This window comes from Aspergillus lucknowensis, assembly GCF_044049455.1.
Source record: "Aspergillus lucknowensis strain CBS 449.75 chromosome Unknown BJX67scaffold_37, whole genome shotgun sequence".
NCBI lineage: Eukaryota > Fungi > Ascomycota > Eurotiomycetes > Eurotiales > Aspergillaceae > Aspergillus > Aspergillus lucknowensis.
In genome coordinates this window covers 167,546-186,822 of record NW_027263581.1, presented here as the reverse complement: position 1 = coordinate 186,822, position 19,277 = coordinate 167,546, and the positions used below count along the sequence as shown (strand labels likewise).

At 49.4% G+C, this 19,277-nt stretch overlaps 3 protein-coding genes across 3 annotated transcripts; 1 reads left to right on the top strand and 2 right to left on the bottom strand.

Annotated features, from left to right (window-relative positions):
• Positions 1–1,353: 1,353 nt before the first annotated feature.
• On the top strand, positions 1,354–9,524 carry BJX67DRAFT_383430 (type I polyketide synthase; the record flags this gene model as incomplete). The annotated part of the gene is made up of 7 exons (XM_071033453.1): positions 1,354–2,086; positions 2,198–2,547; positions 2,616–3,756; positions 3,834–6,140; positions 6,200–6,225; positions 6,327–8,023; positions 8,105–9,524. The coding sequence occupies 7 exons, from the start codon at positions 1,354–1,356 to the stop codon at positions 9,522–9,524; spliced, it is 7,674 nt and encodes a 2,557-aa protein (XP_070883782.1).
• Positions 9,525–10,178: 654 nt separating this feature from the next.
• Positions 10,179–13,197, bottom strand: BJX67DRAFT_389692 (uncharacterized protein; the record flags this gene model as incomplete). Its single annotated transcript, XM_071034536.1, has 8 exons — positions 12,909–13,197; positions 12,645–12,850; positions 12,477–12,591; positions 11,622–12,155; positions 10,798–11,578; positions 10,545–10,768; positions 10,436–10,505; positions 10,179–10,369 (listed from the first exon to the last, which is right to left on the bottom strand). The coding sequence occupies exons 1-8, from the start codon at positions 13,191–13,193 to the stop codon at positions 10,179–10,181; spliced, it is 2,406 nt and encodes an 801-aa protein (XP_070883781.1). The 5' UTR covers positions 13,194–13,197.
• Positions 13,198–14,263: 1,066 nt separating this feature from the next.
• On the bottom strand, positions 14,264–15,449 carry BJX67DRAFT_360323 (uncharacterized protein). The gene has a single exon (XM_071029758.1). The coding sequence runs from the start codon at positions 15,295–15,297 to the stop codon at positions 14,989–14,991; it is 309 nt and encodes a 102-aa protein (XP_070883780.1). The 5' UTR covers positions 15,298–15,449; the 3' UTR covers positions 14,264–14,988.
• Positions 15,450–19,277: the final 3,828 nt, after the last annotated feature.

Below are 19,277 nucleotides of genomic sequence, written 5' to 3'. Positions count from 1 at the left end.
TGAATTTTAACAATTTATAAGCCTGGTTATAGTGCTTTATAAGGTAGAATATATCAATTTTGGTGCTATTGAAATTTAGTCAGACTCTTGGAAAATTTGATATCAGATGGTAAGAGAGACCCAAGCATGTCGCCCTGCAATCAGACAGATCAATTAAGGATTCCCAGCGCGGCTGACTGGCGTGCCGAGGAAACGCGCCGGCGGAGCCTCAATATTACCTCCAGGCTTGACTGGGCTGGATGGTTACACAAGCAAGCAAGGGTCAAGGAATAATCTGTTCAGGCATGACAGCGGTCATTGTTGACAGAGCGGCATCTCCCAGAGGATGAACGCAAAGTGGTCGAACGGAGAATGTAAGGAGCTTCATTAAATGAACTATGGCATATGGAGTCATCGTGGGAATGAAGGCGCGTTGCAATTCCTGTACCACCAACCCACGATATGAATTGAGTATAAGAGCCATGACAGGAGGCTCGAGGGAATCCAAACCAGCTTCCAAAACATTTCTTCTCGAGCGACGCGTGAAAGACTCACAATGCTTTTCTCCGGGTACCTCACCGTCTTTACGGCTCTCGCGTCATGCGCCGCTGCAGAGTACAGCTTCAGACAGGGCGTCACCGACATCCAGGACATGACAAGCAACATCTACCGGGCTTCCAAACTAATGTCCGCGTATGACGGCGGGTTCGTGAGTGGGGTGGCACTCGCCAAAGCCATCTATTCGGGCCACCAACATGCAATCGCCACGCGAATGAGCTTGCATCCTGTTCGCAACTTCACCGCTTCGGATGGCGACCTCGCGATGGGGCATGTGAAGGATCTTATCCAGGCGATGGGAGATGGCATGAGAGTGGGTGCTGAGAAGGTAGATCGCCCAAGTCTGATGGTTTTTATTATATCTCACGCGGCTAATCATCTTTAGGCTCCCCTGATCAAAGAGAAAGGGCTTGGCTATATTGCACAGGGGATGCTGCTCAATCTGTACCAGGAGAAAAATGCTTTTGAAGAAGTAATGCGCAGCAAAGCAACGGAGGAACAGTACAGGATGTGCGAGCCTGAATTGCGGGAGTTGGATCAAGCATTTGAGGATATGTTAGTCAGTTTTCGGTGAAGACGCAAGGATAGACCGGTTTCTCATAAGCTTATTGTGCGCCAATATTGCCTGTGGAGAAGTGTTACTTGACTGTATCATGTTGATATCTAATTGTAAAGGGGCAAGGTTGTCCCCACAGCATTGTGAGTGTCAGTAGTTTCCATCTTAAAACTTTGGTGCTGCCCTCATTCTCATCGACCTTTCCATGCGGGCGAATCTTGTGAACATTTCTTCCCCTTCCTTCCATTGAGACAGACAACATGAATAATGTCCAGAATGGTCTCCATGAGACCTCAGACCTTAGCGAAGTGGATATCAACAAGCTGAAGAGTTCCACAGACCGTCAGGCAATCATCGACAAATTCAGCCATCCCACGGCCAAGGTCAGTCGACCTAACCCCGATGGCGAACCCCGTACAGCAACTGCTCTTCCTACCGAAGCGCTCGCCCCGTTTATGCCTATTGCCGTGGTGGGCATGGCGACAAGGCTGCCTGGTGGCGTTCAATCGCCGACAGACTTCTGGGACATGCTCATCAACAAGCGGGACGGCAACTGTGAAGTACCTGGCACACGCTACAACATCGATGGATTCCATCACCCCGTTAAACACCACTCCATTAAGTCACGAAATGGATATTTTCTTAAAGAAGATCCTGCCCTTTTCGACGCTGGGTTCTTCTCTATACCGTCGCTCGAAGCCGAACGAATGGATCCCCAGCAGCGGATGCTCATGGAGATTGCATGGGAATGTTTCGAAAGCGCCGGGGAGCGAGAGTGGCGAGGTAAAAGGATCGGATGTTATGTGGGCGTCTTTGGTGAGGACTGGCTCGAACTCGCATGCAAAGACACGGAGAACGCAGACCGATACAGAGCCATTGGAACCGGAGGCTTTGCCCTGGCGAACCGCGTGTCATACGAATATGACCTCCGAGGACCAAGTATTACCCTCCAGACTGGATGTTCGGCGTCCCTGATTGCTCTTCACGAGGCATGTGAGGCGCTGCAATCGGGTTCCTGCGAGGGCGCGCTTGTGGCCGGGGTCAATTTGATCTGAGCCCCTACCATGACGATCACGATGACTGATAATATGGTCCTGTCGCCAGATGGTATATGTCACACATTTGATGAACAGGCCAATGGCTACGGACGAGGCGAGGCGATTAATGCGGTATATATCAAGCCACTTAGTGCGGCCATCCGCGACAAGGATCCGATTCGCGCAGTTATTCGTGCAACAGGCACTAACTTCGACGGACGCACGCCAAACATCACCAGCCCTTGTCCGGATTCACAAGAGGCACTGGTCCGAGGCACCTATCTCCGAGCCCGGATCAACGAAATCCACAAGACTGGTTTATTTGAATGCCATGGCACAGCAACAAAGGCGGGGGATGCAGTCGAGGCTACAGTGGCGGCTGAACTTTTCAAGGGCCACGGGGTGCATCTTGGAGCGGTACGTATCAGAGACACAATATTGAGCGATGGATTGGAAAAGAGGCTGATTAGCCACTCCTCAAACAGGTCAAGCCCAACGTTGGGCACTCCGAAGGTGCATCGGGGATGACGAGTCTGATCAAACCAATTCTGGCTCTCGAACACAGGACAATTCCTCCAAATATCCATTTCGCCACGCCGAATCCAGAGATTCCATTCGAGCAAGGCCAGCTTATCATCCCAACAGAGGCAACCCCCTGGCCGCATGATCGTGCAGAGCGGGCAAGCGTCAATTCATTTGGAATCGGCGGCTCGAATGCGCACGTTATCGTCGATTCCGCCACAGCCTTTGTGAAGCGTCCCGAGCGGACGATATGCCATGAGCGCGACGACAGCCCATATCTGTTCCTCATCTCTGCTCGGGGCACAAAAGCACTGCAAAAACGAATCGAGCAGATTGCAGACTACGCAAACAACAAATCCCCCCCTTGCCATGAAGATCTCTCTCACACTCTAGCGGTGCGACGGAAGCATCTGCCACACCGAGCCTTTGCAGTGGTTCGCTCAAACGCTCCAGTCGATCCTTCAGCATTCGCTCAAACGCGAGCGCCCTCCAAGTCTCGTCTGCTGACAATGGTCTTTACCGGGCAAGGTGCACAGTGGGCTGGGATGGGTCGCGACATCATGCGCCAATTCGACTGTGTCCGTGCAGATATCGAAACAATGGACGGTTTGCTGCAAAGCATCTTCCCCGACTATACGTGGACACTGTCAGAGGAGCTTGCCGTCACTGGCAATCAATCCCGCGTGAAGGAAGCAGTGATGTCCCAGCCCCTCTGCACGGCGCTTCAGATTGCTCTGCTCAATTTACTGACGAATCGATATGGCGTGCGACTGGACTCTGTGATTGGCCACTCCAGCGGCGAAATTGCAGCTGCGTATGCTGCTGGTGGCCTCACAATGAAGGGGGCAATTGCCATCGCATATCTCCGGGGACGTGCTGCCCGTGGATTAGAAGGTAGCGGCGGCATGGTCGCCGTCGGCCTGGGACGATCTGCGGTGGCACCCTACCTCAACGACTCCCTTGTGATTGCCTGCGAGAATAGTCCGCAGAGTGTCACCTTAGCTGGAAATAACCCAGCTCTGGAGGAGGTCATGGCGCGAGTCCAGAAGGATCATCCCGATACCTTGGTCCGGCGACTTAGGGTTTCAATTCCGTATCACAGCCGTACGTCTCCTTTTTTTTTTTTTTTTTTTTTTATCTACTGTCCTATAGACCTGGCTAATTACTTTCTTTCACTGCAGCTTACATGGCCCAGGTTGGTGAGGCGTACGAAACCCAGCTTCGTCGATACGTGGAGCCGCCAGATCCGGACACAAAAATGGTGCCAATGTACTCGACCGTGACGAAGAAAACCATCCAAAATGCCGCCGACATTACACCAGCGTATTGGCGTCAGAATCTGGAGTCACCGGTGTTATTCATGGGCGCAGTTCAGAGTATTTTGAAAGATCAAACGCAAGGCCAAGGCCACGTTTTTATGGAGATCGGCCCGCACTCAGCATTACAGGGCGCACTTCAGCAGACGTTCAAGGGTGCTAATACGGAAACTGCCCCGGTGTATATCCCCTCTCTGATACGGGGTGGCGATTGCACTGATAGCCGCGTCCAGATTCTGAATCTAGCGGGAGCTGTACATTCGCATGGGCTGCCCATGAATCTGGGCGCCGTAGTTGGACCTGGGACCGTTCTCACGGATATTCCTCCCTACCCGTGGCGTCACGAGACGCGGTACTGGCTGCAGAATCGGATGGTGACGGATTGGCGCACGCGATCCGAGCCACACCATGAACTGCTTGGGGCACGGGTCCCCGGCACCGCTGATCTCGAGCCGTCCTGGAGGAATTTATTCTATAGAGAGGAAGTCTCGTGGCTTGAAGAACATGTCCTCGGTGGCGAGGTTATATTCCCTGGTGCGGGATATGTGGCCATGGTGGGAGAGGCAGTGCGCCAGCTCCACCCAGAGGAGGAAGAAGAAGAGGAAGAACAAAAAGGGTATTCCATCCGCAAGATGGTGCTAAAGACGGCACTCGTTCTCAAAGAAAGACAGCAGACTGAAATGGTAACCTCGCTCAAGCGGGTCAAGCTGAACGACACCATGCAGTCAGACTGGTATGCATTTTCAATCATGGCCCATGATGGTGAGCAGTGGACGGCGCTTTGCCATGGCGAGGTCCGTCCTCGGAACGATCACCCGCCTCTGCCACTTCATGAGGCCACAAAGTACCAAAGATCGGTGGATGAAACCCGTTGGTACGGTGTCCTGAAGAGCCGTGGACTAGAGTATGGCGAGCGCTTTCAAGGCCTCAAGGAAATCACAACTGACCCGGAAGAGCGGATTGCATCTGCTCTAGTCACAGACGATCGGGAGGCCCATGAAAGCCACTACCCCATCCACCCTATTGTCATTGATCAGTGTCTCCAAGCTATGAGCATTGCGTGGGCTAACGGTCTGAGCCGGCGACTAGACGGAATGGGAATTCCCGCGGCCATCGAGCAACTATATGTCAAGCACTCCTCAGAAAAGATGAGAGTTGCAGTGCAAGTTGCTGAATTTGGGAAAGGAAAACAATTCGGGAGTGCTACAATGGTCGACGAAAATGGTGATATTCTACTCTCATTACAGCAGGCGCTGTTTGTTTCTGTTGACGAAAAGGCGCTTTCTGAGCGCGGTGCGATACCTCTCGCCAACCAGATGCGTTGGCATCCTGATATAGACTTGATGGTGGTATCAGATCTAATACGTCCAAATGAGTCCACACAGGAATACCGAGATGCATTGGACCAAGGAGCCGAAGCTGTATACTTACTCATCTTACGAACCGAGCAGCGCCTGCGCGAAGTAACGCCAACGGTGCCTCATATGGTCCAGTGGAAGGACTGGATTACTTATGAAGCAACACGTTTTCGCGAATCTGTGCATCTGCTAACACCGAAACAAAGGAAGTTCTTAATGCAGCCTTCAGCCGAGATCGATCGACAGCTAGCCAACTGCAAAGAGATGTATCCTCGTGGTTCTGGATTTCGGGAATTGGCAGAGGTCGCCTGGTTAATCTACACAAACTGTATTAGCCTCGCAAAAGGAGAGATCAACGCTGTGGAGCTACTTCTCGGTGGTGACGCAAACATGGAGCACGTCTATCGCATGTCACAAGCCAACTGGAGCGGTTTCCTGCGTGCGCTCGGCCACAGCAATCCTCGACTCCGTGTCATCGAGATCGGCGCTGGAACCGGCGCGGCGACAGGCGTTGCACTGGACTTGCTGCGCACCGACGAAGGAACACGGCTGTACTCCACGTACCACTTCACTGACACCTCTCCAGGATTCATATCATCCGCGCAAGAGCGGTTCAAAGCCCATGATGGCATCGAGTATAAAGTCCTCGACATTAGCAAGGATCCTCTGGAACAGGACTTCCCAGCCCATGCATATGATTTGGTCATTGCGTCGAATGTTCTCCACGCGACACCTACTCTGCATGAGACATTGCGAAATGTGGCCAAGTTGCTGGTTCCCAATGGCTGGCTGCTCCTGGATGAGAAGTCCTCTGGTAAACCCACCCCTTCTTCCTCCCATTATTGGCGCTTTCTGGGCTGACTCGAGACTTAGGGGTGAAATTCATTGACTACGTTATGGTAAGCGGGTTCTAGCCTTCCCCTCTGAATATGTTAATAAAAAAAAATTCATAATAAAAACGTGCGCGGAGTCAAATTTACTAACGGTGATGGCGAGTTAGGGCACACTGTCAGGTTGGTGGCTGGGCGTGGACGACGGCCGAGCCGACCGACCTTATGTGGAACCAGAGCGCTGGGACAAGGAATTACGGGCCGCCGGGTTCACAGGACAGCTCGCGCTTGCGCACAATACAGAGCCACCATATGACTTTGCATTCACGATGATCTCGCGCCTGAAGCCTGGTCGGGATGAGTCTGGGACCTTGATTCAGCCCGGATGCGTGGACGATGTAAAGTCGAAAGTGAACCAGCTGCAGCGAAAGCATGGCCATACCCCCGCGCCTCGACGCCACTCGCAATTGCCGAAGCAAATCTTTCTCTTGGTCAATAATAGTGAACAACCGGGCGCATGGGCCCAGCAGGTGGCTGCGGTCTTTCGAGACGCGGGACATGATACTCGATGGGCGACCTGGAAGACGGTTCCGGAAGACGACCAATGCATCATTGTGCTTGTGGATGTCGACGGGCCGTTTCTGTACGAATCCGACGAGTATGAATACCGGATGTGTCAGGAATTCCTCACTCGGTGGGAGCAAAACGTTACGTTTTGGGTGACCCGTGCAGGAGGAGAGGCAGATGACCCAATGGCCGTTGTTGACCCACGATACGCCTTGACTCTGGGTCTAGCACGATGCATTCGGGCAGAGGCCGAACACATATTTATTACTGTGGAGATTGACAAGTTCGATGCTCGCGCTTCGGAATGTCTGGCGCGAATCTACGACAAGGTGTGGAACGATCTCATTCATCGTCCGGATCTTGAGCCAGAGTACGAGTTTGCTATCCTGAACGGTGAAGGCCAAATTAGTCGGTCTCACTGGGTCCCCCTTTCTGCTGGGGCGGATCATACCACAGACGAGGAGACTCCGCGAAAGCTGGGAATAGGTGCATATGGGCTCATAGACACGCTAGAATGGGTGACGGCCACAGACGAGCCATTGGGACCCAATGACGTGCAGATTGACGTCCGGTATGTGGGCTTGAATTTCCGAGACGTGATGGTTGCGATGGGGGTCATGGGAGATGCGAGTGAATTCGGGCTTGAGGGTACTGGAATTGTTAGAAAGGTTGGCGAGAATGTGCAAAAAGTCCAACCAGGCGATGAGGTCGGCCTTGTCGCGACCGGCATGTTTCGCACCCGCATCACCGTGAACCAGCAATGTTGCTCACTCCTGAAAAGCGGCGACCAAGAGATCGACATGGAGGGAGCTGCCAGTATGCCGTCCGTCTACGCCACGGCATTCTATATCTTTCGGCATCTCGCCCAGCTGCGAGAGGGCCAGACCGTCCTGATCCATTCGGCCTGTGGAGGTGTTGGCTTGGCCTCGATTCGCGTGTGCCAGAATCTCAAAGTGCGGATATACGCCACTGTTGGGACAGAGGAAAAGGCCAATTTCCTGGTGGAAAACATAGGTATTCCGCGATCGCATATTTTCAATTCGCACGACGCAAGTTTCCTCCCGGATTTGATGCGTGAGACTCAGGGACGAGGTGCAGATGTTGTGCTCAACTCGCTCGCAGGGAAGCTGCTGCACGCCTCATGGGAGTGCGTTGCCGAGTTTGGGAAGATGTTTGAGATCGGGAAGAGGGATTTCCTGACACACGGAAACCTGGCGATGACTCCCTTTCTGAAGAATCGTACATTCTATGGGGTGGACCTCATGCATCTAAAAGATGCTGATCCGCGTCTGTATGAAGAGTGAGTTTCTCGCATTTGTGTCTTGGTTCTTGCGTATTGCTGGTGGATTGCAAATAGAAATAGTGCTAACGTGCTTTTCAGACTTCAGGCAGAGTACGAAGAATGGCGGCGAGAGGGCAAGATAGAGCCGATTCGGCCCATTCGGGTCTTTGACGCAGTGGACATCGTGGATGCGTTCCGGCATATGCAGCTGGGGACACATATGGGAAAGATTCTCATTAAAATGCCCACCAGCCCAGCAGACATCCCATGTGCAGCCAGTAACCCCGAGGTATCCTTTCGATCAGATGCATCCTACCTTCTTGTGGGTGGGCTGGGTGGTGTCGGCCAAGCAATAACCCTTTGGATGGTGGAACGCGGAGCCCGTCACTTCGTCTTCTTGAGCCGGTCCGGGGGCACCTCGCCCGATGACCAGGCCTTCTTAGAAGAGCTGGATCAACAGAACTGCACATCAACCCTCGTCATGGGCAGCGTCTGCAACCTCGGGGATGTTCAGCGTGCCGTGTCGCAGTCCCAGATGGAAGGCCGGCCTCTTGCTGGGGTCCTTAATTTGTCACTCGTGCTCAACGATCAGCTGTTTTCGAAGATGTCCAATGCAGACTGGGATAGTGCCCTGTCACCCAAGGTTCAGGGGACATGGAACCTGCATAGGTGTCTAATAGGCCTGAAGACTCTTGATTTTCTGGTCATGTTCGGATCCCAAGTTTGGTGCACGGGCAATCGGGGATCGTCTAATTATACAGCAGCAAATTGTTTTGTCGAGGCCTTCACCCGGTACAGACGACAGCAGGGACTCCCCTGTTCGGCCCTCCACCTTGGCCCAGTGGAGGAAGTTGGCGCAGTAAGCCGGGATCAAAGACTCATGCAACGCGCTCGGGACTTTGGCGTTCGCCTTGTCCAGCAACAAGAACTGATGGACTCACTTGCTCTGGCAATCGCGCAGTCGCCCATTTCTTCGGATCAAACCACTCTCCCCTGCTCGATAACCGTGGGCCTTGGGACAACAAAGCCCTCCAGCGACCCATCAGTGGTTGCGCCCTGGCTGCAAGACCGACGGTTTTGGATATATAACGGGCTGGAAGGGGGAAAAGAGCTCAAGGTACTCACTCAGAACGACCGTATCAAGGCTCTTGTTGCGCGGGTCGAGGCCGATCCGAGTTTGTTAGACTCCCCAGAGACTGAGCGCGAACTGACTCAGGAACTGGGGCGACAAATCACGGAGCACATGCCATCTGCGGCGGACATGGACGAAGAGCAGCTAGCGAACATGGCTATTGATTCGCTTATGGCGGTCGAAATCAAGTCGGCCATCAAGCGGAATGTGGGAGTTGACGTGACACTGGTTGAAATTGCGCGCGCAGGAACAGTTCGTGGATTGTCGAAACTTGCCATCTCGCACCTGAAAAAGAAATACCAAGAACACCATGAACCAGCAAAGGAGCCCGGAGAGAATGATGAGGAGCAGGGTATAATGGGGGATGAAAGTGAAGGCAATGTTTAGGAAATACATAGATAGACTCTGGGATTGAACGACAAAATCAATATCATGGTTATTCGCCTCTTGTGAGAGATTGTTGGCCTGAATGCTACCTAGGCGGGGCTTGAATCGGAATGGAATAACACCTTGGAGGGGTTCTATTACCGGCCCCGTTGAGGATAGGGACGCAGGTGGAGGGAGTCAGGATACCTCGTCGTTCTCATTGGATAAGAAATTTGCCAGTAGTGTTCAGGACGTATAAGACAGAGATCACACCTGAGTTTCTGGGCGTTTCACCGGGTGTGACTTGCGCGGTACGAGTCGCTCTTCGGTGAGCAGTTGCCACGAATGGAGGAGTACGTGTGTTGGATGAGATTTATGAGCTCCTGAGCAGGGTTGGCATCAGTTACAATGCGTGACCAGCCAACATCCTGCAAGAAAATCGCCGTGGCGGCTCGGCATCCCATTTTCTCAAATCTATCATAATTCAAAAATGTTCTGTTTCAGGCCAAGGGTAATGCTATTTAGAAAAGCCTTTGTTTATAATTTCTCACTGCCCCTACTCACTGTTCGAGAAATAAAACTGCCCAGATTGTTGCGCATCGCTTTTTTCCACCCACGAACCGTCCCAATTCCCAGCCCATAGTTCGACACCTTCCTATTAATGCTAGGAATTGCCTAATCTTCACCCTCCGGTTCGAGTTCTTTCATCGCTCTTGCCGTTTTCCGTTCGCTTGTATCGGGGTTGTTGCGTTGTTGCTTCCGTTTCGTTCCTCGCAGACTGCCTTGGGAAGGGGTTATCTGCATATCGTCGCCTATGTAGGCGCCGTAAACAAAAGGCATTAATTGCGGATACTTCGCAGTGAGTCCTTTATTTCTCTCGTCGATATAGATGTATCTCTGGGGCCTTTGGCAGATATCCAACTAGTCGTCACCGTCGAATGCGTCCGCGAGACTGTTCGCCTGGCAGCACGCTTCCCATGTACTACGAGAAGGATAGGTCGACTAAGTTTCAGAGTTGTTATCCGCATCCTTGAGATAAACTCGGAATGCCAGACGAGCACCAGGGTCCTGATCTTGCACCCTCGTGACCCATGCGTGAGGTTGCCTTTCTCCTTCAGGTGCCATCTCGGCCTTCACCCAAACGAACCCCTCATTGTGTGACTCGGTCATGGTGAAAGAAATTGTGCAATGTCGAATTGTCAAAAACTTTACTTGTCCTGCCTTTTTTATCCGGTATCTATTGCCAGCCATCAAGCCAAATCGTGCTCTGATGATATGGGAGAGTGTCTTCCACTCAAAATCTCGCTCAGAGCTGGACCAGTAGAGAAAACGTCCTGGTCTTTGTCGTTGTCAACGGGGGTCCTAGCCTCCTGAATGATGAGCTCGGTGTCCAATTCATCCGTACATTGCTGGAGGGTGGGCTCAGTTTCCAGTTCATTGGTCCACTGGTGACCGCAAATCTCCTTTCGAAGCGACCGAACTTTGTCAAGAATTTCTGTTGGAACAACATCGTGCTGCTTGGTCTTTGAGGCAGGGACCTTCCTAGTAGGAAGACCTCGAGGGTCTTTACGTTTCCTTCCCGACAGGACCAAACAAAGAACTAGGGTTCCATATCGCAAAGAACCGTCGGCGGCTTCTGCTAAACGTAGAAGGTTTTCGTCTGTTTTGAACCCTTTATCAGCAAGCCAGGTTTTTATTATTGGCCCGAGGTCCGCCGGAGTAGCCCGACAGATTTTCCCCTTTCTCTCATCATCTATTCCCCGAACGACCAGCGTAAGCGCCATGCCAGACTCATAAAAGCTAGGGTAAATCTTGAGACCAGTCACGGAAGACACAAATAGAAAGATAGTCGACAATTTAAACGCCCATCTTCCGTGACAAGCCAATAGCTCGGAGAGAGGGATTGGGGCACGAATAAATATTCGTGCGACCTTCTCTTTCCTCGTCTCAATCCAGCTGTTGTATGTCATGTCGTTTAAAACTAAGCTGGCTGCCTTCGCATGGCGAGGGACGACGGTGCCTTCGATATCGCCACACACAATCACGATTCTCAGGCGACTTCCGGCTATTAGTTCCTGGGTAGCGTCGCGCAGAAGCCCGCTATCAGCAGGGACATACAGGGCGACCTGAAAGGTTCCGGGTATATTGGCGTATTTTCCGAAGATCATATGGCCAGATCAGGGAGTTTGTTTCCTGAAGGCCACTCTCTCGCAAACCCCAAGGGACACTGATGAGCTTCCCGTTCTCGTTATAGTCTTGTAGCAGTGCAGTCTCGAAGACTACACCAATGCAAGCCTCAGAGGTCCCCACGGGACTAACCGTTTCATCCTCGTTCCATTGCAGTTTGCCTAATATGGACCGGGCCCAGGATTGAGGGTCCACAAGCTCCCCTTCAAAAGGCGCCCACATCTCTTCGTTAACTTGAATAGAGGTAGATTCCTCCATACATAAGGTAGTCTTAATAGCCTGACGAATGGCGTCAGAACAGGTCTCCTTATCCATGTATCGTCTGGGGGGTAGCTTATCAGCGCCAGACTTCTGGCTTATTGGACGATCCTTTCGAATATCCGGCCACTGACGGATCTCGGGGTCTGGAGATTGGCGTAGACACTCAGCAATCTGATATCTAGCTTGAGGGCTTAGAGAGATTCCCTGGACTAAAGGAGATACAACATTTAGGCTTATTCCCGAGTATTGACCCTGTGGACAAGGCCCAAACGTTTCTTCTAGGGTGGCCGCAGGGAGGGATTGGAAAGCTCGACACATAACCTTTTCCAAAAAATTCTCAACAACGATTTTTACCGTGCCATCAGTCCGCGGAGGAAAAGGGATAGTCCAGAGCCGAATAAAATTGGCCATCCTTAAGCCCTCACCATTCTTAAGAATGTAGTAGTGAAGACTGTTTATCGACCCGTTCATGATTTCTCTCATGTGCTGTGGTAATCGATAGTTTGGTTGCTTGGATTGACCAACGTAGAGGCGCAAGTATGTGTGTTCATGGACATGGGTCACGAAATCTAGGTACCCTCCGTGGGGGGCTTTCCAAATGTCTCCGGTCGATGCTTGCTTCCGCCGAATGGCGTGCAGCCTGGTATACTCGATTAATCCAGGTGTGGCATTGAGGAGAAGGTCATCACATACATGCGGGGTGTAATAAATTTGCCTTCCAACCCTCTGAGATCGGGATTAACTGTCTCATACATGACATTGACGAAGGTTTCCCAGCCACCCATGGCTGTTATGACGGCTTGATAATTTCCACGGTTAACTTTAACTTGCGATTCTCCATTAGAGGACAGAAAATCAACAAGGAGACGCATCGTAGACTTTAAATCGGGGAACTGGATCTAGATGATAAGTATATGGTTAATACTCGAAGCCGATAGGAGAAATAAAAGGTCATACCTGTGGGTGAAGACCATCGGCCTCATGGGAAACCTCTGCATCAGCGGACGTCTCAGCTGTATGGCAAGATCGACAACAAGGAGTGACATCGCAAAGGTCGGGACAGCCATGCCCTGGGAGGAAATGCGAGTTGCACCTTTTGCAAACTGGATCGCAATTGTGTAGGCGTGTTGTTATCCGTAGGCACTCGTAACAGACAATTAGCGCCAGCACCCGGTTTTCTTCTTGGTTTTCAGTATAACGAGGCACTTTTGGACGTGCCCATTGGGGCCTGCTGCGGGCCATTTTTTGATTGATAGGTAGGTTATCGGAGAAGGAGTGCTAAACAAGTCAGAGGGAGGGAGAGGTGTAAAGAAATAAGGAGACTGTATACCTTGGAGAGTCTTGAGTAGAAGTTGGGTATCTGCTACAAACAACCATACATTTGTGTTACTACTACCTGCGCCTGGGCGAAGACCAAGAGCTTCCAGAAGGGGTCTAGTGCCCATGTTCATTCACATCTTCTCTTGCCTGAACTATGCTGTATTCTGATCCTATTACTTTACTACACTGCCTTTGTATCTGTCAGCGTGTGGATTAAAAGAGAAAAAAAAAAAAAAAAGATTGACAGACGTGTGGTTCGAACATGCCCCAAAAAGAGTGGATATTACTCTATACATAAACACTTTTCTCCACCGCAGTCACGTGTTACCACACGTATCAGATAGGCCTATCCAGCTTCGACCAGTGCACCCACCGCCTTTGTCTTCTGGAGGCACTGCAAATTCCTCGCCACCATGTATTCTTCACGCAAATTTTAAAAATTGAAGCTTTTCACAACGATAATACTATTGTTATTGACTGAAGCCTAGATATCCAGACTCGGCTTGCAGCCTTGTACAAAAAGCAACTCTTATCGAGATTCAAGGGCTTGGGCCCTGCCAAGCCCACAAGGTATAAGAACATGCTCGAACAATCTCCTTTCATCGTTCTTTGACAAACCCTTCTTTATCTCTCGGGGCACAGTTAGCTAGCGTCTACTTAACTATGGCTTACAGCCACCTCCCGAGGGCAGCGAGGGCACCAAGCTTGTGTAAAAAATTAAAGAAAGATCGACAGCAGTGCGGTTCGAACGCACGCCTCCGAAGAGAGTAGATTACTTTTCCTTGTTTCAAGGTTCACTTTTTCTTCAGTTAATAAAGGGATTAAAACTTTGAGAGGGTTGGTCACGCACAGTCTACCGCCTTAACCACTCGGCCATGCTGCCTGGTTGATATTTGTATTACTAACATAAGAGAGAGTATACCTTAATTCTTGTTTGGGTAACAAAATATCTTTTAATGAAAGCAAATGCCCAGATCCTTCGAGTTTGATTCGGAGAGAATTATGTGCCCCATGTCCTTCACCATTGATTCCCCAAGCACGCTGATTTTTCCGCACTATTTTCCGCAACCCTGGTTTGCTTCATCTGGTCAGAACTAGAAGTGTACACCCGAGTGACTCGTACTTGGGAAAGTTGAATAGGTATAAAATGGGTCCTTCTGCTCTACGCCTGATGCTTCTGAATTTCCATCCCTTTACTTTTTCTTACAGCTACGGTCCTGCACTCCCTTTTCCCCCAACGTGAATATCCCATGCATTGACGTTATTGACCAAAATGGGTCGGCCACCCATCACCCCCGCACTCGAGCTTAGAGACCGAGGCAGCTATGAAAGTATCGAGTTCCGCCTGTCGAGTCCACTTGAATCAAAATGCCCCTGCAAATCGACTTCTCTTCCTCGGTCTGGGCCCAAAATACCACGGCGCCACGACACCAAAGCAGCACCCCACCATCTGCCCGCCTAGCACACTGCACCCCCTGTCGATTCCGAGGTTGTTGAATAGTGGCTGCGAGAAGTTGATGGCGGTTCAGGCGAGGACAATGCGCAGGAAGACTGGTTGGGGTGTGTTAGCTTGAAGTGCGGATGGGAGGGTGTAATAATACAAAGTGGGGGGAAAGACACGTACCGTTCGCAGCAAACAGACTCGCTGCGTGACGCGGATAGCTTGTGAGGAGATAGATCAAGATGACGCTGGCGAGCTTCAGAACCATTCAATGAATCAGTCTGGGAGGCAGTTCGTTCTGTCTGTGAAGGGTGGAGGGGGAGCACACCAGAAAAACACAAGAGGAAAAAATCCCAATCCTAATCGTGGGTACAATCCAACGGATATCGGGCCTGGCTGTGCATGCAAAGATGAAAAGTCCGGCTGGCGCCAACGCAGCCGCAAAAATACCTGGGGCGAGCCGGTACTCGGCATCCCAACCCCCATTTTCAGTGCGTACGGCTCATAGATCTGCCACACGAGCAGGATGTAGATTGATGCGCCGATCGTGCAGGCAACAATGAGGCACTGGAAGACGATCCCCATTATACTAATGGATGGTCTTGCAAGTCTACATGGTGCTCAGCAACAAACTAGTTAGTAAAACAAAACAAATCTTTATATACACGAACAACCTTTGCTGGCAGAATACTAACATATACGCGAGTTGATAGTTTGGCAGATTTGTCCCAATCGGCCTCCATAATCAAGACACTACTCTTTGTTGATAGTGGCCAAATCGAGTTAGGTTCGCTGAGTCTAATATCTGACATATGTGCCAGTATATCCTAAACTCCATATCCTTAGTTGTGGCTGGTCACCTGTATTTCAGCCTCATACTCCTTGTTGCGCAATAAGTACATAGTAGACCGAGGTAGGGGTTATTGAAGGCTTTAGTATGCACCTTCACACTCGGTAGCAGATAACAGCCATGCCAGATATATTGGCTTCGAGCAGGTAACAATGCCTCTGTCTCTGACGCTCAAGATCATTCACCAAAGAAGAGCATCTCGCGAGGCATGTCCAAAATACAAAGATGCCCTTTGCCTTCAGAGTGTGTAACAAGGCCTTCAGTCGCCAGTATCACTGCCAGCGTCGCGGTTGAAGTATGTAATCATTATTAATCTATGTTTAGTAATTCTCTTCTTCGCCATCGCAGGTCCCTTAAATCTGCAGGATCTTCCTCGCCAAGAAGAATGTGCAAGTTGGTGTCTAATAAAGTCCAAAACCCCGATTGAAAGCCAAAACAAGCCAAATATCTAATAATAGCATAGTGGAACTCTCGTGGAAAATCTCTCTGTTACATATTGTCCATGGTCGTGCACCAGCAGAGTCAAGCATTTGAGGGCAGGAACAGCAGCCAAATACAGAGGAGTATCATCGGGGAGTATAGGAGGATTGGCATAAGGATAGTAACAGTCTGGCTCAACAACAGTAAACGCGGGGTGGGGTTCCAATATTCAAATAGGAACAAACACGGCCAAGGGCAGGGTAGAGGATGTTTAATTATCAGGTCCCAGTCGCACGACCCCTAACTAATAAACTCTGATGCCAGCCTTGGCTGTTCTGTTAGCTGCCCTAATAGTCATGAATATGATGGTTCTGGTGCGTCCGAGGACCCTGAAGAACAGGTAGATAAGATTAACATAATTCCCGGGTGATCCGCTCACCCTGGTTGAGCCGATCAACCACCTTTTATATTTCTACCCATCGAACTTGAAGCTATTCCCAACAACCCAATTCTTAATTAAATGCAGTAAACTAAGTCGCGCGACGATTAGGACATCTAGTTCTAATATGACCTCGAATATTACATTCAGAACAGGTTGGTGGAGTCTGTTTTTGGTGGAGCTAAAGCTATCGGAGTAGTTTCTATCTCCAATATCAATATTATTTAATTGCTCATTTCTCAACGCAATTAAGTCCCTTGCCTCTTGAACTTGGAGGCCTTGTACGGGGCCATTTGATGCTTAGATTGACCATTTTTTAGTTACTGAACTTGAGTTTCCGCGTGGAGATTATTCAATTCCTTTAGGGTGAAGGCAGTCTTGTAGATTGGTAGCTCGCAGCGCTTTATAAGCTTCTCTAAAGCATGTTTAGAAGGGCTAGAAGGACTTTATGACCGCTTAGAAAGCATCTTCTTGATAGAAGAAGCTTTCCTATATAGCTATTGAACTGTATAAGGCGTGGCAAGCATAGAGGAAGAGGTTAAGGTACTCCCATGGCTTGAAAGGGGGTAGGTATAGATAGATATTGAATAATTAGAGCGTTTTAGGATCTTATTAGGATTATAAGGCTTTATTCTAGCTGCCTGAAAGCTGCTCTAGGTGTTTTATATCATGAAGACTTCCTTGCAAGCCTCTAGATAGGTCTATAAAAAGTCATGCTTGTCAATATGGTAGAATCCTAGGCGCATATTTGCCTCAACTAGGCCTCTATAAGCCTGCTTTAATGGTCAAAACAACCAACATCTAGTAGTTGAAGTAGGTGTAATACATGTGCAGGTATATATATATAGATAATCTTATTATCTCTACAGACCTTGTTAAATTCAGGAGTTAGATGACTCCTATAACCATCCAGAACAAGCAGTTGATAACTTCTAATTGTACGCTTAGTTGTATAAGAAATAAAGCACTTTTGAAGCCACTAGAGAGTTATCTAATTAGTAGTCTATCTATTTGCGCTTAATTCAACCTCTAGTCACCTGGGAGACCTAGTTCTTCGAACTATCTCTTAATATAAATCTTTCCTTTGAAAATTATGCAAGGCGGAATAATATATCTTGTTAACCCAATGCATTTGATTGTAGCGACCTATTCTTGCTGGCCTGGTTGAATAAGATGAGGTTTACCAAGTATCTTAGCTCTTATAACAATCTATGTAGTTGCAATTAGGCCCATAGCAAAGCTAGTTTTAATTATAGATATCTTCAGGTTGTATGCTATTCTCTTTTCGCAAGGCCTCTAGAGTCTCAAACCACTGCTTTATAACCTTGGGATCCTTACCAAGCACGGGTCGATAGTTGTATTTGCAAGCAAATCGACTTTTAATGCTTTCGTGGCGCTTAATAGAGGTGGTAACCTAGTTCTTCCCTAGCAACTTTAGGGGGGTTAGTGTTAGATTAGGGTCCGCCGATCGATCCGTAGGAGGGCGCCAAAGGATATTCTTGAGAGGTATGAAGAGAATATAGATTGTTAGGGTCAAACAAAATACAGAAAAAAGCAGATAACTATATGCAATTGGTAAACAATAGGTATATTATTAATCTGGTAATAACAAATAGAGAATAAAACTTTCTAAGTACAGGTAATAATAGTCCTTATATATTTTCTTTATTATATCCTGCCTATGCTTGTATTATACCTTTAACATGATATGATTATATCCTGTATCTATTTCCTCATACTTCAAGTATAACCTTAGTCCTAGTTCGTCCTAGTATTATATTACCCGATATAACCAGGTCAGCACATTGTTATTCCTTAGCATTGTGGCGCAGAGCTACGGCACAGCGGAATCTATTGGCTGTCAACGTCCGATTCTCTGACAGTTAGCAATTTAGCTTGGAGAAGAAGATAGGCCATTTGCTATACATGCAAGACTCTAGAAGTAACTCTATGTCAATCCCTAGATATAATCCAGCCTACTAAAGCTTCTTCCTGAGTTATAGAGAGCTGGAGGTTGTGATAGCGAAGTTCTTGCTAAAATTAATGTCTCTTAAGGCAATCGCGGAGTGTTAAGTAAGGCACATTAAAAACCTCTATTACTCGACAAATACTTGAAATTTCGCGTTATTTTAATGCTTGTATCGCAAGTTAATCCTCCCCTCTTGCTCAGCTAAATTTGAACAAGATTGACGAGGTTTTCGTGGCATGTTTGGTGGTTGATTGGATCAACCGGGGTGAGCGGATCACTCGGGAGTTACGTTAATATTAACTAGTATGCCTAATCCAACTCTACTCTGATTGGAGCAAACTCACACTATAACTAGGATTATTCGCGTGGTTAGGTATATTCCAGGCTTGCAAGGAATTCTGGCCTCGGGGGTGCTCACTAGAATTCCGGTAGCATCTTTTTCTTTCCTTCCCTGTCCTTTGCTTTCCCCTGAGTAGCGAGTATGTGATTCAGACTTACCTGTCCTTCGCTTCGCTCTAAGTCCGCAACGTAGACTCGAGCAAGGGGCGGTCCGTGCTGGGGCGGGCCGGGCCATGTGAATCAGCCACAGTATCGCGATAAAGTTTCTGCAGCAGCAGCTGCAGAAACCTTGGAAGAGTTGTCCGTCCTTATTATAAGTCCTTTGTCGAAGCTGAAAAGCCAACAAAGCCTGAATAAAGAAAAGTTTTATTAGCGCACGGCAAGAATTTGGAATTAGAGGACAATGGCGCCACTGGGCGGGGGGTGCACCCAGAAGAATACCCCGAGCTTCGGGCATCGCAGCGGGTTGTGTAGGTATGCTGACGGTGGTCTTTGCACGGCGCTTCGTCACTTTCCGACCAGGGGTTAGAGAAAAGACTGCAGATCTC

Coding starts and splice junctions, on each gene's coding strand:
- BJX67DRAFT_360323 (XM_071029758.1), bottom strand. CDS start 15,297: ATGGGGATCGTCTTCCAGTGCCTCATTGTTGCCTGCACGATCGGCGCA.